The sequence below is a fragment of the Xyrauchen texanus genome, chromosome 45 (assembly GCF_025860055.1).
Source record: "Xyrauchen texanus isolate HMW12.3.18 chromosome 45, RBS_HiC_50CHRs, whole genome shotgun sequence".
NCBI classification, from domain to species: Eukaryota; Metazoa; Chordata; class Actinopteri; order Cypriniformes; family Catostomidae; genus Xyrauchen; species Xyrauchen texanus.
In genome coordinates this window covers 1498394-1524973 of record NC_068320.1, presented here as the reverse complement: position 1 = coordinate 1524973, position 26580 = coordinate 1498394, and the positions used below count along the sequence as shown (strand labels likewise).

The 26580-nt window shown below is 47.5% G+C and overlaps 1 protein-coding gene across 1 annotated transcript in view; it reads left to right on the top strand.

Annotated features, from left to right (window-relative positions):
* The window catches only part of cct2 (chaperonin containing TCP1, subunit 2 (beta)), a 44286-nt gene that overhangs the window by 7894 nt on the left and 9812 nt on the right, over positions 1-26580 (top strand). Inside the window, exons 2-7 of the mRNA XM_052118243.1 lie at positions 25319-25393; positions 25473-25538; positions 25623-25734; positions 25811-25887; positions 25986-26098; positions 26192-26394. Coding sequence (XP_051974203.1) covers positions 25319-25393; positions 25473-25538; positions 25623-25734; positions 25811-25887; positions 25986-26098; positions 26192-26394 — 646 coding nt within the window. The remainder of the gene's footprint in view (positions 1-25318; positions 25394-25472; positions 25539-25622; positions 25735-25810; positions 25888-25985; positions 26099-26191; positions 26395-26580) is intronic.

Below are 26580 nucleotides of genomic sequence, written 5' to 3'. Positions count from 1 at the left end.
ATATACACGCACGCGCCCACTCACTCACACACGCCCACTCACTCACACTCATATACACGCGCCCACTCACTCACACTCATATACACGCACCCACTCACTCACACTCATATACACGCGCTCACTCACTCACACTCATATACACGCACCCACTCACTCACACTCATATACACGCGCCCACTCACTCACACTCATATACACGCTCCACTCACTCACACTCATATACACGCACCCACTCACTCACACTCATATACACGCACCCACTCACTCACACTCATATACACGCACTCCACTCACTCACACTCATATACACGCCCCACCCACTCACACTCATATACACGCCCACCCACTCACACTCATATACACGCTCCACCCACTCACACTCATATACACGCTCCACTCACTCACACTCATATACACGCTCCACTCACTCACACTCATATACACGCCTCACTCACTCACACTCATATACACGCGCTCACTCACTCACACTCATATACACGCGCCCACTCACTCACACTCATATACACGCGCCCACTCACTCACACTCATATACACGCGCCCACCCACTCACTCACACTCATATACACGCACCCACTCACTCACACTCATATACACGCACCCACTCACTCACACTCATATACACGCACCCACTCACACTCATATACACGCACCCACTCACTCACACTCATATACACGCACCCACTCACACTCATATACACGCACCCACTCACTCACACTCATATACACGCGCCCACTCACTCACACTCATATACACGCGCCCACTCACTCACACATATACACGCGCCCACTCACTCACACTCATATACACCCGCCCACTCACTCACACTCATATACACCCGCCCACTCACTCACACTCATATACACGCGCCCACTCACTCACACTCATATACACGCACCCGCCCACTCACTCACACTCATATACACGCACCCGCCCACTCACTCACACTCATATACACGCGCCCACTCACTCACACTCATATACACGCGCCACTCACTCACACTCATATACACGCACCACTCACTCACACTCATATACACGCGCCACTCACTCACACTCATATACACGCACCCACTCACTCACACTCATATACACGCACTCCACTCACTCACACTCATATACACGCACCCACTCACTCACACTCATATACACGCACCCGCCCACTCACTCACACTCATATACACGCACCCACTCACTCACACTCATATACACGCACCCACCCACTCACACTCATATACACGCACCCACTCACTCACTCACACTCATATACACGCACCCACTCACTCACACTCATATACACGCACCCACTCACTCACTCACACTCATATACACGCGCTCACTCACTCACACTCATATACACGCACCCACTCACTCACACTCATATACACGCACCCACTCACTCACACTCATATACACGCACCCACTCACTCACACTCATATACACGCACACGCCCACTCACTCACACTCATGTACACGCGCCCACTCACTCACACTCATATACACGCACCCGCTCACTCACACTCATATACACCCGCCCGCTCACTCACACTCATATACACGCGCCCACTCACTCACTCATATACACGCGCCCACTCACTCACACTCATATACACCCGCCCACTCACTCACACTCATATACACGCGCCCACTCACTCACACTCATATACACGCGCCCACTCACTCACACTCATATACACGCGCCCACTCACTCACACTCATATACACGCACGCGCCCACTCACTCACACTCATATACACGCACGCACCCACTCACTCACACTCATATACACGCACGCGCCCACTCACTCACACTCATATACACGCACGCGCCCACTCACTCACACTCATATACACGCACGCGCCCACTCACTCACACACGCCCACTCACTCACACTCATATACACGCACGCACGCGCCCACTCACTCACACTCATATACACCCGCCCAATCACTCACACTCATATACACGCGCCCACTCACTCACACTCATATACACGCACCCACTCACTCACACTCATATACACGCGCCCACTCACTAACACTCATATACACGCACCCACTCACTCACACTCATATACACGCACGCGCCCACTCACTCACTCATATACACCCGCCCACTCACTCACTCACACTCATATACACGCACCCACTCACTCACACTCATATACACGCACGCGCCCACTCACTCACACGCCCACTCACTCACACTCATATACACGCGCCCACTCACACTCATATACACGCGCCCACTCACTCACACTCATATACACGCGCCCACTCACTCACACTCATATACACGCATGCGCCCACTCACTCACACACTTCACTCACTCACACTCATATACACGCACTCTACCACTCACTCACACTCATATACAAGCACCCTCCACTCACTCACACTCATATACACGCACGCCTCACTCACTCACACTCATATACACGCACGCGCCACTCACTCACACTCATATACACGCACCCACTCACTCACACTCATATACACGCACCCACCCACTCACTCACACTCATATACACCCGCCCACTCACTCACTCACACTCATATACACGCGCCCACTCACTCACACTCATATACACGCGCCCACTCACTCACACTCATATACACGCGCCCACTCACTCACACTCATATACACGCACGCGCCCACTCACTCATGTACACGCACGCGCCCACTCACACTCATATACACGCGCCCACTCACTCACACTCATGTACACGCGCCCACTCACTCATGTACACGCACGCGCCCACTCTCTCACACTCATATATGTGGAGTGGTGGTGGCGTAGTGGCTAAAGCACTGGGCTGTTAATCAGATGGTCGCTGGTTCTAACCCCACGGCCACCACCATTGTGTCCTTGAGCAAGGCACTTAACTCCAGGTTGCTCTGGGGCGATTATCCCTGTAATAATTGCACTGTAAGTCGCTTTGGATAAAAGCGTCTGCCAAATGCATAAATGTAAATGTAAATATACACGCGCCCACTCACTCATACAAGCACGCGCCCACTCACTCATACACGCACGCGCCCACTCACTCACACTCATATACACGCGCTCACTCACTCACACTCATATACACGCGCCCACTCACTCGCACTCATATACACGCACGCGCCCACTCACTCACACTCATATACACCCGCCCACTCACTCACACTCATATACACCCGCCCACTCACTCACACTCATATACACGCGCCCACTCACTCACACTCATATACACGCACGCGCCCACTCACTCACACTCATATACACCCGCCCACTCACTCACACTCATATACACCCGCCCACTCACTCACACTCATATACACGCACCCACTCACTCACACTCATATACACGCACGCGCCCACTCACTCACACACGCCCACTCACTCACACTCATATACACGCGCCCACTCACTCACACTCATATACACGCACCCACTCACTCACACTCATATACACGCACTCACTCACACTCATATACACGCACCCACTCACTCACACTCATATACACGCACCCACTCACTCACACTCATATACACGCACCCACTCACTCACACTCATATACACGCACCCACTCACTCACACTCATATACACGAGCCCACCCACTCACTCACACTCATATACACGCGCCCACCCACTCACACTCATATACACGCGCTCACCCACTCACACTCATATACACGCTCCCACCCACTCACACTCATATACACGCCTCACTCACTCACACTCATATACACGCTACCACTCACTCACACTCATATACACGCCTCACTCACTCACACTCATATACACGCTCCACTCACTCACACTCATATACACGCTCACTCACTCACACTCATATACACGCCCACTCACTCACACTCATATACACGCTCCACTCACTCACACTCATATACACGCTCCACTCACTCACACTCATATACACGCTCCACTCACTCACACTCATATACACGCTCCACTCACTCACACTCATATACACGCGCTCCACTCACTCACACTCATATACACGCGCCCACTCACTCACTCACACTCATATACACGCACCCACCCACTCACACTCATATACACGCACCCACTCACTCACACTCATATACACGCACCCACTCACTCACACTCATATACACGCACCCACTCACTCACACTCATATACACGCACCCACTCACTCACACTCATATACACGAACCCACCCACTCACTCACACTCATATACACGCGCCCACCCACTCACACTCATATACACGCACCCACCCACTCACTCACACTCATATACACGCACCCACTCACTCACACTCATATACACTCGCCCACTCACTCACTCACACTCATATACACGCGCCCACTCACTCACACTCATATACACGCACCCACTCACTCACACTCATATACACGCACCCACTCACTCACACTCATATACACGCACCCACTCACTCACACTCATATACACGCACCCACTCACTCACACTCATATACACGCACGCGCCCACTCACTCACACACGCCCACTCACTCACACTCATATACACGCGCCCACTCACTCACACTCATATACACGCACGCGCCACTCACTCACACTCATATACACGCGCCCACTCACTCACACTCATATACACGCACCCACTCACTCACACTCATATACACGCACCCACTCACTCACACTCATATACACGCACCCGCTCACTCACACTCATATACACGCACCCGCTCACTCACACTCATATACACGCACCCGCTCACTCACACTCATATACACGCGCCCACTCACTCACACTCATATACACGCACTCACTCACACTCAAATACACGCACGCGCCCACTCACTCACACTCATATACACGCACCCGCTCACTCACACTCATATACACGCACCCGCTCACTCACACTCATATACACGCACCCGCTCACTCACACTCATATACACGCGCCCACTCACTCACACTCATATACACGCACGCGCCCACTCACTCACACTCATATACACGCACGCGCCCACTCACTCACACTCATATACACGCACTCACTCACACTCATATACACGCCACTCACTCACACTCATATACACGCACCCACTCACTCACACTCATATACACGCACCCACTCACTCACACTCATATACACGCACCCACTCACTCACACTCATATACACGCACCCACTCACTCACACTCATATACACGCGCCCACTCACTCACACTCATATACACGCACTCACTCACTCACACTCATATACACGCACCCACTCACTCACACTCATATACACGCACCCACTCACTCACACTCATATACACGCACCCACTCACTCACACTCATATACACGCACCCACTCACTCACACTCATATACACGCACCCACTCACTCACACTCATATACACGCACCCACTCACTCACACTCATATACACGCACCCACTCACTCACACTCATATACACGCACCCACTCACTCACACTCATATACACGCACTCACTCACTCACACTCATATACACGCTACCCACTCACTCACACTCATATACACGCACTCCACTCACTCACACTCATATACACGCGCCCACTCACTCACACTCATATACACGCACCCACTCACTCACACTCATATACACGCACTCCACTCACTCACACTCATATACACGCACTCACTCACACTCATATACACGCACCCACTCACTCACACTCATATACACGCACCCACTCACTCACACTCATATACACGCACCCACTCACTCACACTCATATACACGCACCCACTCACTCACACTCATATACACGCACCCACTCACTCACACTCATATACACGCACCCACTCACTCACACTCATATACACGCACCCACTCACTCATATACACGCACCCACTCACTCACACTCATATACACGCACTCACTCACACTCATATACACGCACCCACTCACTCACACTCATATACACGCACCCACTCACTCACACTCATATACACGCGCCCACTCACTCACACTCATATACACGCACCCACTCACTCACACTCATATACACGCCACTCACTCACACTCATATACACGCACTCCACTCACTCACACTCATATACACGCCCACTCACTCACACTCATATACACGCACCCACTCACTCACACTCATATACACGCACCCACTCACTCACACTCATATACACGCTCACTCACTCACTCACACTCATATACACGCACCCACTCACTCACACTCATATACACGCACCCACTCACTCACACTCATATACACGCCACCCACTCACTCACACTCATATACACGCACCCACTCACTCACACTCATATACACGCACTCCACTCACTCACACTCATATACACGCACCCACTCACTCACACTCATATACACGCCCACTCACTCACACTCATATACACGCTCCACTCACTCACACTCATATACACGCACCCACTCACTCACACTCATATACACGCACCCACTCACTCACACTCATATACACGCACCCACTCACTCACACTCATATACACGCACCCACTCACTCACACTCATATACACGCACCCACTCACTCACACTCATATACACGCACCCACTCACTCACACTCATATACACGCACTCCACTCACTCACACTCATATACACGCACTCCACTCACTCACACTCATATACACGCACTCCACTCACTCACACTCATATACACGCACGCCACTCACTCACACTCATATACACGCACCCACTCACTCACACTCATATACACGCACCCACTCACTCACACTCATATACACGCCCCACTCACTCACACTCATATACACGCGCCCACTCACTCACACTCATATACACGCACCCACTCACTCACACTCATATACACGCACCCACTCACTCACACTCATATACACGCACCCACTCACTCACACTCATATACACGCACTCACTCACTCACACTCATATACACGCACCCACTCACTCACACTCATATACACGCACCCACTCACTCACACTCATATACACGCACTCCACTCACTCACACTCATATACACGCACCCACTCACTCACACTCATATACACGCACCACTCACTCACACTCATATACACGCACTCCACTCACTCACACTCATATACACGCACCCACTCACTCACACTCATATACACGCTCCACTCACTCACACTCATATACACGCACTCCACTCACTCACACTCATATACACGCACTCCACTCACTCATATACACGCACCCACTCACTCACACTCATATACACGCACACTCACTCACACTCATATACACGCACCCACTCACTCACACTCATATACACGCACCCACTCACTCACACTCATATACACGCACTCACTCACTCACACTCATATACACGCCACTCACTCACACTCATATACACGCACCCACTCACTCACACTCATATACACGCGCCCACTCACTCACACTCATATACACGCACTCACTCACACTCATATACACGCACCCACTCACTCACACTCATATACACGCACCCGCTCACTCACACTCATATACACGCACGCGCCCACTCACTCACACTCATATACACGCACCCACTCACTCACACTCATATACACGCACCCGCTCACTCACACTCATATACACGCACCCGCTCACTCACACTCATATACACGCACTCACTCACTCACACTCATATACACGCGCCCACTCACTCACACTCATATACACGCGCCCACTCACTCACACTCATATACACGCGCCCACTCACTCACACTCATATACACGCACGCGCCCACTCACTCACACTCATATACACGCACACGCTCACTCACTCACACTCATATACACGCGCCCACTCACACTCATATACACGCTCCCACTCACTCACACTCATATACACGCACGCGCCCACTCACTCACACACGCCCACTCACTCACACTCATATACAAGCACCCGCCCACTCACTCACACTCATATACACGCACCCACTCACTCACACTCATATACACGCACGCGCCCACTCACTCACACACGCCCACTCACTCACACTCATATACACGCGCCCACTCACTCACACTCATATACACGCGCCCACTCACTCACACTCATATACACCCGCCCACTCACTCACTCTCATATACACGCGCCCACTCACTCACTCATATACACGCGCCCACTCACACTCATATACACCCGCCCACTCACTCACACTCATATACACGCGCCCACTCACTCACACTCATATACACCCGCCCACTCACTCACACTCACATACACGCGCCCACTCACATACACCCGCCCACTCACTCACACTCATATACACCCGCCCACTCACTCACACTCATATACACGCACCCGCCCACTCACTCACACTCATATACACGCACGCACGCACGCGCCCACTCACTCACACTCATATACACGCACGCGCCCACTCACTCACACTCATATACACGCGCCCACTCACTCACACTCATATTCACGCGCCCACTTACTCGCGCTCATATTCACGCACCCGCCCACTCACTCGCACTCATATACACGCACCCGCCCACTCACTCGCACTCATATACACGCACCCACCCACTCACTCGCACTCATATACACGCACCCGCCCACTCACTCGCACTCATATACACGCACCCACCCACTCACACTCCACTCACACTCATATACACGCGCCCACTCACACTCATGTACACGCTCCCACTCACTCACACTCATATACACGCGCCCACTCACTCACACTCATATACACGCGCCCACCCACTCACACTCATATACACCCGCCCACTCACTCACACTCATATACACCCGCCCACTCACTCACACTCATATACACGCGCCCACTCACTCACACTCATATACACGCGCCCACTCACTCACACTCATATACACCCGCCCACTCACTCACTCTCATATACACGCGCCCACTCACTCACTCATATACACGCGCCCACTCACTCACACTCATATACACGCGCCCACTCACTCACACTCATATACACCCGCCCACTCACTCACACTCATATACACGCACGCGCCCACTCACTCACACACGCCCACTCACTCACACTCATATACACGCGCCCACTCACTCACACACGCCCACTCACTCACACTCATATACACGCGCCCACTCACTCACACTCATATACACGCGCCCACTCACTCACACTCATATACACCCGCCCACTCACTCACTCTCATATACACGCGCCCACTCACTCACTCATATACACGCGCCCACTCACTCACACTCATATACACGTGCCCACTCACTCACACTCATATACACCCGCCCACTCACTCACACTCATATACACGCACGCGCCCACTCACTCACACACGCCCACTCACTCACACTCATATACACGCGCCCACTCACTCACACTCATATACATGCACTCACTCACACTCATATACACGCACCCACTCACTCACACTCATATACACGCACCCACTCACTCACACTCATATACACGCACCCACTCACTCACACTCATATACACGCACCCACTCACTCACACTCATATACACGCACCCACTCACTCACACTCATAGACACGCACCCACTCACTCACACTCATATACACGAGCCCACCCACTCACTCACACTCATATACACGCGCCCACTCACTCACACTCATATACACGCGCCCACTCACTCACACTCATATACACGCGCCCACTCACTCACACTCATATACACGCGCCCACTCACTCACACTCATATACACGCGCCCACTCACTCACACTCATATACACGCGCCCACTCACTCACACTCATATACACGCGCCCACTCACTCACACTCATATACACGCGCCCACTCACTCACTCACACTCATATACACGCGCCCACCCACTCACACTCATATACACGCGCCCACCCACTCACACTCATATACACGCACCCACTCACTCACACTCATATACACGCACCCACTCACTCACACTCATATACACGCACCCACTCACTCACACTCATATACACGAACCCACCCACTCACTCACACTCATATACACGCGCCCACCCACTCACACTCATATACACGCACCCACCCACTCACACTCATATACACGCACCCACTCACTCACACTCATATACACGCACCCACTCACTCACACTCATATACACGCGCCCACTCACTCACTCACACTCATATACACGCGCCCACTTACTCACACTCATATACACGCGCCCACTCACTCACACTCATATACACGCACCCACTCACTCACACTCATATACACGCACCCACTCACTCACACTCATATACACGCACCCGCTCACTCACACTCATATACACGCACCCGCTCACTCACACTCATATACACGCACGCGCCCACTCACTCACACACGCCCACTCACTCACACTCATATACACGCGCCCACTCACTCACACTCATATACACGCACGCGGCCACTCACTCACACTCATATACACCCGCCCACTCACTCACACTCATATACACGCACGCGCCCACTCACTCACACTCATATACACGCGCCCACTCACTCACACTCATATACACGCACGCACTCACTCACACTCATATACACGCGCCCACTCACTCACACTCATATACACGCGCTCACTCACTCACACTCATATACACGCACCCACTCACTCACACTCATATACACGCACCCACTCACTCACACTCATATACACGCCCTCACTCCACTCTACACTCACACTCATATACACGCGCCCACTCACTCACACTCATATACACGCACCCACTCACTCACACTCATATACACGCGCCCACTCACTCACACTCATATACACGCGCCCACTCACTCACACTCATATACACGCACCCACTCACTCACACTCATATACACGCACCCACTCACTCACACTCATATACACGCATCCGCCACTCACACTCATATACACGCACTCCACTCACTCACACTCATATACACGCGCCCACTCACTCACACTCATATACACGCACCCACTCACTCACACTCATATACACGCACCCACTCACTCACACTCATATACACGCACCCACTCACTCACACTCATATACACGCACCCACTCACTCACACTCATATACACGCACGCTCACTCACTCACACACGCCCACTCACTCACACTCATATACACGCGCCCACTCACTCACACTCATATACACGCACGCGCCCACTCACTCACACTCATATACACGCGCCCACTCACTCACACTCATATACACGCACTCGCCCACTCACTCACACTCATATACACGCTACCACTCACTCACACTCATATACACGCTCCACTCACTCACACTCATATACACGCACCCACTCACTCACACTCATATACACGCACCCACTCACTCACACTCATATACACGCACTCACTCACACTCATATACACGCACCCACTCACTCACACTCATATACACGCACCCGCTCACTCACACTCATATACACGCACCCGCTCACTCACACTCATATACACGCACTCACTCACTCACACTCATATACACGCGCCCACTCACTCACACTCATATACACGCGCCCACTCACTCACACTCATATACACGCGCCCACTCACTCACACTCATATACACGCGCCCACTCACTCACACTCATATACACGCACGCACGCGCCCACTCACTCACACTCATATACACGCGCCCACTCACTCACACTCATATACACGCACTCACTCACACTCATATACACGCACCCACTCACTCACACTCATATACACGCACCCGCTCACTCACACTCATATACACGCACCCGCTCACTCACACTCATATACACACGCCCACTCACTCACACTCATATACACGCACCCACTCACTCACACTCATATACACGCACCCGCTCACTCACACTCATATACACGCACCCGCTCACTCACACTCATATACACGCACGCGCCCACTCACTCACACTCATATACACGCACTCACTCACACTCATATACACGCGCCCACTCACTCACACTCATATACACGCACCCACTCACTCACACTCATATACACGCACTCACTCACACTCATATACACGCACCCACTCACTCACACTCATATACACGCACTCACTCACACTCATATACACGCACTCACTCACACTCATATACACGCGCCCACTCACTCACACTCATATACACGCACCCACTCACTCACACTCATATACACGCACCCACTCACTCACACTCATATACACGCACCCACTCACTCACACTCATATACACGCACTCACTCATATACACGCACTCACTCACACTCATATACACGCACTCACTCACTCACACTCATATACACGCCTCACTCACTCACACTCATATACACGCGCCCACTCACTCACACTCATATACACGCACTCACTCACTCACACTCATATACACGCCTCACTCACTCACACTCATATACACGCACCCGCTCACTCACACTCATATACACGCACCCGCTCACTCACACTCATATACACGCTCCCACTCACTCACACTCATATACACGCACGCGCCCACTCACTCACACTCATATACACGCGCCCACTCACTCACACTCATATACACGCACCCGCTCACTCACACTCATATACACGCACCCGCTCACTCACACTCATATACACGCGCCCTCTCACTCACACTCATATACACGCACGCGCCCACTCACTCACACTCATATACACGCACTCACTCACACTCATATACACGCGCCCACTCACTCACACTCATATACACGCACCCACTCACTCACACTCATATACACGCACCCACTCACTCACACTCATATACAGGCACCCACTCACTCACACTCATATACACGCACCCACTCACTCACACTCATATACACGCACCCACTCACTCACACTCATATACACGCTCCACTCACTCACACTCATATACACGCTCCACTCACTCACACTCATATACACGCTACCACTCACTCACACTCATATACACGCACCCACTCACTCACACTCATATACACGCACTCCACTCACTCACACTCATATACACGCACTCACTCACACTCATATACACGCACCCACTCACTCACACTCATATACACGCACCCGCTCACTCACACTCATATACACGCACCCGCTCACTCACACTCATATACACGCACCCACTCACTCACACTCATATACACGCGCCCACTCACTCACACTCATATACACGCACCCACTCACTCACACTCATATACACGCACCCACTCACTCACACTCATATACACGCGCCCACTCACTCACACTCATATACACGCACTCACTCACACTCATATACACGCACCCACTCACTCACACTCATATACACGCACCCGCTCACTCACACTCATATACACGCACCCGCTCACTCACACTCATATACACGCACCCACTCACTCACACTCATATACACGCACGCGCCCACTCACTCACACTCATATACACGCACCCACTCACTCACACTCATATACACGCACTCACTCACACTCATATACACGCACCCACTCACTCACACTCATATACACGCGCCCACTCACTCATATACGCGCCCACTCACTCACACTCATATACACGCGCCCACTCACTCATATACGCGCCCACTCACTCACACTCATATACGTGCCCACTTACTCACACTCTTATACACACACACACTCGTACACACACTCATATACACACACACTTATATACACATACATACCCACACACACACACACACTCATATACGCACACACACACACACACACACACACACACACACACACCCTCATATACACAGACACTTAGGGGTGTGACGATAACCGCATCACCGCAATATCGCGTTAATGAGATGCCTACTGCGGTGTGAGGTCATCACCGCACTTTTTTTTCTTTTTCTGCTGAAAGTTACAGGAGTGCATATGGTGTGTGATATGAACAATAAACACATTAATATTTGCTTATAATTTACTGTATTCCCAACGCATTCTCATCCTAGGGCGTAATATAGTGACACTTTTGACATTTCGTCTACATCCAACGCACATGGCACCCTTTAGCGTCAATATGAAACGCAGAGATATATGTTCAAGGGCTTTTGGAGAAAAAAAAACGCTTTTCTGCGCAAGGGAGGAACAGTCCATTAACCCTCTGGGGTCGGCAAACGCGCCGGCGCGTTTTGCTGGATATTTTCATCATTACAGCAGAATCAGCTTAAAATACTCCGTCATTTTTGGGTATACAGATAAGTGTAAGACATCATTAGAGACTATAAAGGGTCTACTTTTATTTTTGTACACTCACAATAACAACAAATCTTGTGTTTTTGTAAAATAAAGAAAATAAAAAGGGTGAGCTTTCAGCAGTCTCTGTGTTCAGAAACACGTCACAAAAATGAACTGAAACTGCGAATACTTATCACACAAACATGAAACATATGTCTAAAGAAAGCTTAAAATGTCTACTTTTAAATAAAACTATTCCAATTTAAAACAAATATTCTCCTGCAATGTAATCTGTTTCCAACAAAGCAATGTACAGTTTTTACTTGGCTATCTAATTATCTGTAATGTGATCACACCCACCAGCAGAGCGCGCCATTCATACGCTAATGTGCTGAGACGATCAATGCAAATGTACACGCCCCCTACTCTGAGGTAAACACTTTTCAATCATTTTTCTGCGCGTTTGCAATGACACGGCCAGAAAGCTCCAGGATATTATGGAAGATTTAAAATTTTCCTTAAAAGAAAAGCAGGACTCCGATGGACGTTTGTATTTTGAAGAGCGATTTGATCCAGCTGAGGTTACGATTTCAGACGAGTAAGTCATTTAGTTTTCATTAGTTGACATGCTATATTATATATACATGTACATGTAAATTGTATGCTGTATGATTTAAATATGATGTGTAATATGATATAAAAATAACGTGAATGTTTAGATTATATTTTATCTAGTGTTTAAAATGCCTCATTATCATCAACAAAGCTGCATGCAAATATGTGTTCAGGTTAAATTAGTAAAACACACTTTAAATATTCCCATATTAGAAAATCAGAATGATTATAAATCAGCTTTGATCACAAATTGCATTTTACAATATATTTAAATAGAAAACTGTTCTTTTAAATTGTAAAAAGAGTTCAGAATAGCAATATTGTTTCAGTATTTTGCATCAAATAAATGCAGTCTTGGTGAGCAGAAGAGACCTCTTTTAAATGGTAGTGTAGGTCTAAAATTAAATAAAGTCTTTATGTAAAGAAAATATATAGTCAGATTACTTCTTTTAACTTAAGAAGTTACTGATTTTGATCAAGTCTCCTCACATTCATTCTCTCTCTGTCACATTCCTCATTGATAGGCCCAGAGGAGGGGTCTTTGTGTCCTTAGGTGTAAATCACATCAATATTCATGATCGTTCACGCCTCCACGCATATTGCCATTCAGCACTAAAATTGTCACACAAAAGTTAAATGACTATATTGTTTTGTATGAATGAGTGATCAGGATGATTTTCACATCATTTTGTAGCAAAAACTCTAGGCTACAAGATCCAGTTCTCAAAAGGCTTGTGGACAAATGTTTAGTATGTGATATATGACCTTATTTCAGTGACTTAAAATTTTTGTTTTTTCAAAAACCACGCATAAACATTATTTTCTCAAAAATACAAACATGTACACACATGTTGCTCACATATTATTGTAGCCCAGTTTGAGCTGAATACAGTGTTATCAGACTTTAGCCATTAATATGTTTTTAAGCAACTGAAAAAAGCACAAATGTCAAGGCATGTCAAAACTTCTCCAGGGCCCAAAACACCCTCAGACCCCAGAGGGTTAATGGGGGATTTATTTTTTGTGTGTCTGATTATTATTAATTAGCCTAACTGTTAGGTTTCAGTACTTGTGATGTTTACAGATAATGTTCAATTAAATACACACAAACACAGGCATAAAAGACAAAATCATAACATAAACTGTTGGAGTTAGATTTTAATTGCATGCGATACTTCTCTTATGTGGTATAGGCAGTTGACAGTGCTAGCCAAAAGACATTATTCAAAAAATGGCCACGAATCTAGTGTCTAAGCCAAATACTGTGTCGCCTATTTGGGCACATTTTGGCTTTGAGGCAGGTGACAATGGGCAGCCGGTGAATTTGGACGAGGCAGTATGCCGTATTTGTCGCAAAAAAGTATCCGTCTCGCGAGGAAATACCACTAATTTAAGATCACATCTTAGAATTAACCATCCTGTGGCGTTTGCCGGACTTGGGTGCAGCACACCTACAACCTCAGGCCAGCAACGACAGTTGGGAGTCTCCGAGGCCTTTGCGAGAGGTGCGAAGTACCAAAGAGGCAGCGATCAGTGGCGAGTACTTACTAACAGCGTGACTCGTTATTTGGTAGAAGAAATGGTACCATTCCGTACCGTTGAGAAGCCAGCATTCAAAGCCATGCTACAGGCATTTGATAAGCAATATGTACTTCCTGACCGAAAGTACTTTTCTCAAACAGCGATCCCTGAAAAGTATCTATCTGTGAAGGACGGCATAATACAGGACTTAAAAGACGTTGATCATTTCTCAGTGACAACTGATATGTGGTCAAGCGTTAACATGATGCCATACATGAGCCTGACCATACACTATCTCAGCACAAACTGGGAACTAAACTCGAAGTGCCTGGAGACCGTGTTCACGCCAGAAAGCCACACGGGTGACAACCTGGCGGAAGCTCTCAGGTCCTCCTTCCACGAGTGGTCCCTGGACGAGAGGAAACTGGTCTGTATTACCACAGACAATGGGGCAAATATTGTGGCTGTGGTGCGAAATCTTGGCTGGACATGGCTAAATTGCTTTGGCCATAATCTGCATTTAGCCATCACCAATGCAATGAAGACGGAAAAGGACCGCACTGCCCGAGCCATGGGTGTGTGCAGAACATTGGTGACGACTTTCTTGCAGAGCTGGCAAAAGAAGAGAAAGCTGCAGAAAGAACAAGTCGAGCTCAACCTGCCCCAACATTGCTTAGTTCTGGTGAGTTGTGCTAAACTTCGATTCTTATTTCTTTAGACGTTTTTTTCATGTAACAGTCCGTGGATATAAACGCACTCGTCCAAACGCAACTTGTTGAAACTTTGAATAATTTATTCTTCAAAATAATGGGTTGCAAACGATGACAAACCTGTTCCATAATTCCTATTAAACTCAAAAGATATCGAAAAAAATAACAAAGTTATATATATATATAAATGTTATTTCATATTATTGTTATGTTTATGATGTAATAATTATATTTTTTCAAAGCGAATACGAAATAACGAAATCTAAAATCCTGTAAATAACTGGGCAAAACTTATGGAAACGCCAATCAATGCTCTGAATTTCTGCTGCCCATTTTCATGATTAAGATAAGATAAGATTTTATTGATCCAGAGCTGGAAAAATTCGCTTGTTATAGCAGCTCCAGATATACGAGCCCTGCACATTGTGCAAGAAAAAAAAAGTAGGCTAAATTGTGCGCACGATTTAGGCTATCCTACTAATTCGTTCCCTCGTTTTATAAATCATGCGCACAATTTACTATTTACTACTTTGTTCCCTCTATTTATAAATCGTGCGTACGATTTAGCCTAGTTTTTCCTCCATGTAATGTGTGGAGCTCCGTAAGATAAAACACAACAGATGGCAAAAATACACATGTGTATAAATAGTGGCACGATGTATAAATAAATACATTTTATTGCACAGGACAAAAAAAACATAGCCTAATTGGGGATTACAATTTTTAATGTATTCACAGGATTGTCCTACCAGGTGGGGCACTAAGCAGAAAATGATTGCGCGCGTTCTCGAGCAAGTCCCAGCCATTAGGAGGGTGTTGATGGATGACCGGCGCAGCCAGCATTTGATACCGACGTGGCAGGACATCGAAGTCCTCGAATCCGTTAATGCAGCGCTGAAGAAGGTCGCGGATTTTACAGATGCGCTGTTTTCCGTGAAGACAGTTACAGCGTCCTCTGTTAAACCAGTCCTACAGTTATTAACCGAGGATAGTTTGCTCCCAACCGATGAAGACACGGAGTTGACGCGCAACCTGAAAAGAAAAATGGTTGGAGTCTTGAAAGACAAATATAATGCACCTGCAACACAGCAACTATTGGCAAAGGCCTCATTCATTGACCCAAGATACAAGGACATCAACCCCCGGAGATGACGTTAAAGATGCGCTCTTGGAGGAGATGCTGGCAATGCCAGAAGATGCGTGATGTCGGGGATGGAGAAGGTGCCATGAGTACCGCTGCGGCTGGAGAGGGAGAAGGAGGAAGTGCGCCATCATCTTCACCTCCTCCAAAAAAAAAAAAAATGAATCTTGCGGACCTGCTTGGAAAGAGAAAAGCACAATCCTCCAATCCGGTCCCAAAAAGAATCCGTGCAGACACTGAAGTCGCAAGGTATTTGCAGGAGGACGCCCTCGATCTGCACTCTGATCCGCTTGCCTGGTGGCGGGATAATCAGGCTCGATTCCCTCTTCTATCGAAAGTTGCCAGAAAATATATGACTATATGCGCAACGAGCACTCCTTCGGAGCGTGTGTTCAGTGCGGCTGGCAACATTGTTACTCCGCTAAGATCCTCGCTGAAACCAGACAAGGTTAACATGTTGGTTTTCCTGTCACTGAAACCTGAAGACCTAAAAATAAAGCAGCAGGATTTGACGATTCAGCAGCCCAACAGCCTAACACTTGTTCAGACTATTTTATTTTGCACTTAAAAAGGTTGTTTATGTTTAGCCTAATTAATAGTTAATTATTAATATTTACAATTTAATATAAATGTTAATTTGCTGTCAATAATAAAGAAAACTGCTTTATAATTATTAAAAAGGTTGTTTTAGTTTAGCCTAATTAATAGTTAATTATTATTTACAGTTTAATATAAATGTTAATTTGTTTATTTGTTTATTTGTTAATAAAGAATACTGCTTTAAAATTATTCATTCCCATTGTCATTTACAAGCTACATGCGTTCTTGATCGCGTCTGCAGCAGTGTGTGGTGCGGCCGCGGGTGTTTTTTTTTTTTTTTGGGGGTGCGGTTAACCGCCAAACTGCGAGATTTGTTGCTTCTTTACCGCGGTAAGAGAAAATCCCATACCGTCACAGCCCTACACACACTCATATACTCTGACAGACACAGACAGACTCACACAGTCTGTGTCGCACACTCCGACAGACAGACAGACACTCACACACTCCGACAGACAGACAGACACTCACACACTCCGACAGACAAACAGACAGACTCACACACGCCGACAGACAAACAGACACACACACACTCCGACAGACAGACAGACACTCACACACGCCAACAGACAGACAGACACACACACTCTGACAGACAGACACACACACTCCGACAGACAGATACACACACTCCGACAGACAGACAGACCGACAAACAGACAGACAGACACACACACGCACTCCGACAGACAGACAGACAGACACACTCCGACAGACAGACACGCTCCGACAGACAGACACGCACTCCGACAGACAAACAGACAGACACGCACTCCAACAGACAGACAGACACGCACTCTGACAGACAAACAGACAGACACACACACTCCGACAGACCGACAAACAGACAGACACACACACTCTGACAGACCGACAAACAGACAGACACACACACTCCGACAGACCGACAAACAGACAGACACTCCGACAGACAGACTCAAACACACACACTCCGACAGACACACACACTCCGACAGACAGACTCACACACACACTCCGACAGACCGACAAAGAGACAGACTCACACACACACACACTCCGACAGACTCACACACACACACTCCAACAGACCGACAGACTCACACACACACTCCGACAGTCAGACACACACACACACACACACACTCCGACAGACAGACACACACACACTCCGACAGACAGACTCACACACACTCCGATAGACAGACTCACACACACACTCCGACAGACAAACAGACAGACTCACACAAACAGACAGACAAACAGGCAGACTCCGACAGACAGACAGACACACACACACACACTCCGACAAACAGACTCAGACATACACTCACACTCTCACACAGACAGACACTCACACTCTCACACAGACAGACACTCACGCACTCCAACACAGACAGACAGACTCACGCACTCCGACACAGACAGACTGACTCACACAGACATTCACACACTCCGACCGACACAGACAGACTGACTCACACAGACACTCACACACTCCGACAGACACAGACAGACACACACACACACACTCCGACAGACACACACTCTGACACAGACAGACTGACTCACACAGACACTCACACACACACATACACACTCCGACAGACAAACAGACACTCACACACAAACACACACACACTCCGACAGACAAACAGACACTCTCACACACACACACACACACACACACACACACTCCGACAGACAAACAGACACTCACACACACACACACACACTCCGACAGACAGACTCACACACACTCCGACAGACAGACTCACACACACTCCGACAGACACGGTGATGTTGTGTTCAACAGCAGGGTTGGCTGGAAAGACAAGGAGTTCTGTCTTGGCAGGGTTGAGTTGAAGGTGGTGTTCCTTCATCCAGGCCGAGATGGGCAGCGATTCGAACGGTCACTGTGGTGTCGTTGGGCTGGAAAGACAAGTAGAGTTGCGTGTCATCAGCGTAGCAGTGGTAAGAGAAACCATGTGACTGGATGATGGGTCCCAGTGATGTTGTGTATATGGAGAAGAGAAGTGGCCCAAGCACTGATCCCTGAGGTATCCCAGTAAGTAACTGGTGTGGCTTGGATACTTCCCCTCTCCATGCTACCTCAAAGGACCTTTCTGAGAGATAAGAGTTGAACCAGTCAAGCACAGTTCCAGTGATACCCAGTTTAGAGAGGGTGGAGAGTAGGATCTGATGGTTGACTGTGTCAAAGGCAGCAGAAAGGTCCAGCAGAATCAGAACGGATGATCTCGATTCAGCTCTCGCCTGTCTCAGCGACTCGATGACAGACAGCAGGGCAGTCTCAGTGGAGTGTCCACTTTTGAAGCCTGACTGATTGTCATCCAGCAACTTGTTCTGTGAGAGATAGGCAGAGATCTGATTGAAAACTGCCCTTTCAAGTGTTTTTGCCATGAATGGGATGAGAGAGACTGGTCTGTAGTGTTCTATCTGTGTGGGGTTAAGTGCAGGTTTTTTCAGCAGTGGGGTTACTCGAGCCTGCTTAAATGTAGTGGGAAAAGTGCCTGCAAGAAGGGATGTGTTAATTATGTGTGTAAGTGCCGGTAGGATGGACGGAGAGATGGCCTGGAGAAGGTGTGATGGAATGGGGTCAAGGGAACAGGTTGTGGGGTGGTTGGAGAGGAGGAGTTTAGAGACCTCAGTGTCAGTTAAAGGAGAGAACATAGGGAAAGAAGAGTTGCATACAGGAGCCAGGTGTTTGACAGGGTGTGGTGCAGTGAATGTATTGCTGATGGCTGTAACCTTATCAGTAAAAAATGTGGCGAATATATCTGCTGTCAGTGATGTGTCAGGTGGTGGAGGGGGAGGGCAGAGAAGTGTGTTAAATGTTCTAAACAAGCTACGAGTGTCTGTGGTGCTGTTGATTTTGGTCTGGTAATATGAAGTTTTTGCAGTTTTAACATTATTTGAAAAAGTTTCATGCAGAAGCTGATATTTACCTAGATCAGCTGGATCTTTAGATTTCCTGGGGTTGGCCTGGGGTTTGTCTTGGTGTATGTTGAAAACATACACCAGGATGTTTTCAACATACAACAACAACAAATGTTTCCAACAATTGTTTAAAGATCAATTTGTTTCACTTTTAATTGTCTATATGACAATTCCAGTGGTTCAGAAGTTTACATACACTAAGTTAACTGTGCCTTTAAGCAGCTTGGAAAATTCCAGAAAATCATGACAAGCCTTGAGGCAATTAGCCAATTAGCTTCTAATAGGAGGTGTACTGAATTGGAGGTGTACCTGTGGATTTATTTTAAGATCTACCTTCTAACTCAGTGTCACTTGACATCATGTGAAAATCAAAAGAAATCAGCCAAGACCTCAGAAAACATTTGACCCAAGTTAAACAATTTAAAGGCAATGCTACCAAATACTAACAAAGTGTGTGTAAACCTCTGACCCACTGGGAATGTGATGAAAGAAATCAAATCTGAAATGAATAACACTTGAATATTGTAAATAATTATAATGTATTTTGGAACATAATCATTATAAATATGTATAATTTATATGTTTTAACTGTCATATTGTTTTAAAAGTGTTATTTTGTTGTTGATATTAGTAATATATATTTGTTATAAATGTAATCATTTGATATATTTGAATGGTCTTATGATTTAACTGTTATTTAATTATAAATGAATTCAGTTTTTACATTTAATGATTTCGGTAATCAAGATCATTTATTAATCTAACAACTGTAGTCGTCTAATAACTAAAATAATGATATCTGAAATATGAAACGATTATAATATATTTTGTAATATAACAGTTATAAATGCATATCTTTGATATTGTATGACTTGTATCATTTAAACATATGCTGTTATTGATTATAATGTTTACTAGTAAATATATCTTTTTATTAGTGTATCAATGATGATAAGAAATGTTTTGAATTATTACTATTATAAATATGCATAGAGTTCATATTAACTTTAAATTGAGTGATAAATGAATTTGAATGATGATAATAATGAATGCTTTTTAAAGTATGATTTTCATTCATGAACGACGACTTGAAGTCAAGTGGTTTTTATTGTCGTTTCAACCATATACAGTTAGTACAGTACACAGCAAAACGAGACAACGTTCCTCCAGGACCATGGTGCTACATAAAAACAACAAAGGACCAACATAGGACCACATGAGACCACACAACGAAATAAAATACCTATATAAACTACCTATATATACCTATATAAAGTGCACGTGCAAACATGTGCAAAAAGTACAGGACAGTACAACAAATTACTGACAATGAACAGGACAATAGACAGTGCAGCGCCGACCAGTACTCAGTAGTGCAAAAAGATGACAGTTTCTAAAAATGTAAACATAACATACTATGAGATAATGTTCTATGCACATAGCAGTTATTGAGGTAGCAGACAGTTATAAAGTGACAGTAATTAAAGTGCAACTCAGGACACGTGTGTGTCAAACCAGTCTCTGAGTATTGAGGAGTCTGATGGCTTGGGGAAGAAGCTGTTACACAGTCTGGCCGTGAGGGCCCGAATGCTTCGGTACCTCTTGCCAGACGGGAGGAGGGTAAAGAGTTTGTGTGAGGGGTGTGTGGGGTCGTCCACAATGCTGGTTGCTTTGCGGATACAGTGTTTTTTGTAAATGTCTTTGATGGAGGGAAGAGAGACCCCAATGATCTTCTCAGCTGTCCTCACTATCCTCTGCAGGGCTTTGCGGTCCGAAACGGTGCAAGTCCCAAACCAGGCAGTGATGCAGCTGCTCATGATGCTCTCAATAGTCCCTCTATAGAATGTAGTGAGGATGGGGGGTGGAAGATGTGCTTTCCTCAGCCTTCGAAGAAAGTAGAGACGCTGCTGGGCTTTCTTGGTGATAGAGCTGGTGTTGAGGGACCAGGTGAGGTTCTCTGCCAGGTGAACACCAAGAAATTTGGTGCTCTTGACGATCTCCACAGAGGAGCCGTCGATGTTCAGCGGAGTGTGTTCACCTTGTGCTCTCCTAAAGTCAACAACCCTCTCTTTTGTTTTGTCGACATTCAGGGACAGGTTGTTGGCTTTACACCAGTTCGTCAGCCGCTGCACCTCCTCTCTGTATGCTGACTCGTTGTTCTTGCTGATGAGACCCACCACGGTCGTGTCATCGGCGAACATGACGATGTGATTCGAGCTGTGCATTGCTGCACAGTCGTGAGTCAGCAGAGTGAACAGCAGTGGACTGAGCACACACCCCTGGGGGGCCCCAGTGCTCAGTGTGGTGGTGGTGGAGATGCTGTTCCCGATCCGGACTGACTGAGGTCTCCCAGTCAGGAAGTCCAGGATCCAGTTGCAGAGGGAGGTGTCCAGGCCCAGCAGGTTCAGCTTTCCAATCAGGTGCTGGGGAATGATTGTGTTGAATGCTGAGCTGAAATCTATGAACAGCATTCGAACGTATGAGTCCTTATTGTCTAGGTGGGTGAGGGCCAGATGGAGGGTTGTGGTGATGGCATCGTCCGTTGAACGGTTTGAACGATACGCAAACTGCAGTGGGTCTAGTGAGGGGGGCAGCTGGGTCTTAATCTGCCTCATGACGAGCCTCTCGAAGCACTTCATGATGATGGGTGTAAGTGCGACGGGACGGTAGTCGTTGAGGCAAAGACTTCTTTGGCATGGGTATGATGGTGGTGGCCTTGAAGCACGCTCAGAGAGATGTTGAAGATGTCGGTAAGAACATCTGCTAGCTGGTCTGCACATCCTCTGAGCACTCTGCCAGGAATGTTGTCTGGTCCAGCAGCCTTCCGTGGGTTGACTCTACGTAGAGTTTTCCTCACATCTGCCGTGGTAAGACAGAGCACCTGGTCGTTGGGAGGAGGGGTGGACTTCCTCGCCATCACGTCGTTCTGCACTTCAAACCGAGCATAGAAGTCGTTCAGCGCATCTGGAAGGGAGGCATCTTTGTCACAGGCAACTGATGTTGTCCTGTAGTTGGTGATGGCCTGGATGCCCTGCCACATGCGCCGCGTGTCACCGCTGTCCTGGAAGTGACTGTGGATTCTCTGGGCGTGTGCGCGCTTTGCCTCTCTGATTGCCCGTGACAGTTTGGCCCTAGCTGTTCTTAGGGCTGCCTTATCGCCTGCTCTGAAGGCGGAGTCTCGGGACCTCAGCAGCGTGCGCACCTCCGCAGTCATCCACGGCTTCTGGTTGGAGCGTGTGGTGATGGTCTTGGAGAAAGTGACATCATCAATGCACTTGCTGATGTAGCTGGTCACTGATGCTGTGTATTCCTCCAAGTTGGTAGAATCGCCATATGTTGCAGCCTCCCTGTAAAGGTCCCTTTGAAGACTGTAAAGGGATCAATGGAAAGGAGGCGAGAGAGAACCGGCTTTTCAATATAAATAATGATTTAATATAAAACTTAAACAAAAGACGAACACACACACACACATGATGGACATGTCTGTAAACTATCTCTCGTCGCACCACCGTCTGTCATCGGCCTTTATCCCTCTCAGAGGTTTAATTTGCCTGATAAGGGACCGAGTGTGTATAATCACGACCTGGCGACGCCCTGCCACAAAATCATTACAGCATCAGTGTGTTGTGAAATAAAAATGATTTGATAAGAATAATGTTGATTTCTGTTGGGGACGGGGGGTGTTGATGTCATCTGACAGGCGTCTTTATCAATGGCCCCCGTCAACATCTTCAGACACGGAGCTGATGAGGAGAAAGCTGAAACGGCGCGCCTCGTGAGTACACATTATTAATAATCACACACAGCATTAATTCATGCAGTCCCGCTCTTATTGACTGATGTTTGTGTTTCAGTCTTCATTCATTGGTGCCATTGCTATTGGAGATCTGGTGAAGAGCACTCTGGGACCCAAAGGAATGGTACGAATCACCCTTAAATGTAAACATACAGATATACAGCTCATCTATCTGACTGTTGGGTATTTCTGTCGACTGTCTGTACAGGACAAGATCTTATTGGGCGGTGGTAAAGAGGGGAACGTCACCGTCACCAATGATGGAGCCACCATCCTGAAAGCCATCGGTGTAGACAACCCCGCGGCTAAAGTGCTCGTGGGTCAGTGTACACAGCAACATCGTGCAGATTCTGGTGTCATGTGGGATGGATATTAATAGGTTGTTTTGATTTCCAGACATGTCTAAAGTTCAGGATGATGAAGTTGGTGATGGAACAACATCTGTTACTGTACTGGCCGCAGAACTGCTCCGGGTACACTGTCGGTTTTAATTATATCCTAAATATAGAACCGTTATCATGAGTTTTATATAATCTGATGAAATGAGTTCTTTCCGACAATTGTGCTGTAGGAAGCGGAGCTCCTGATTGCGAAGAAGATTCATCCTCAGATCATCATCTCTGGATGGAGAAAAGCCACGCAAGCTGCTAGAGAAGCCCTCAAAGCAGCAGCAGTGGATCATGGGTAAATGATCAACACATGCTCCGTATGAGCTCATGGCACTTTTATATGACTCTGTGAATGTAAACATGTCTACATGTGTGTGTGTGTGTGTAGGAATGAGGAGGAGAAGTTCCAGGAGGATTTGCTGAACATCGCCCGCACCACTCTGTCGTCTAAACTCCTGACCCATCATAAAGATCACTTTGCTAAACTGGCAGTAGAAGCTGTAATGAGACTGAAGGGTTCCGGGAATCTGGAGGCCATTCATGTCATCAAGAAACTGGGAGGCAGTCTCACCGACTCGTACCTGGATGAAGGTGATCATATCCACACAGCAACATGTTCTGCAGTCCACTTTAAAACAAAACTGAAGTTTGTACTGTGGTGAAACTGGTCAAGTTTTTTTATTTAGTTAGTGGAAAAAACATCGCTCAAGTCATCACACAAGGGATCCGCTCTGCTGGAAATTCATTCATTATTCTCTCTTGCCACCTGATTGAGTT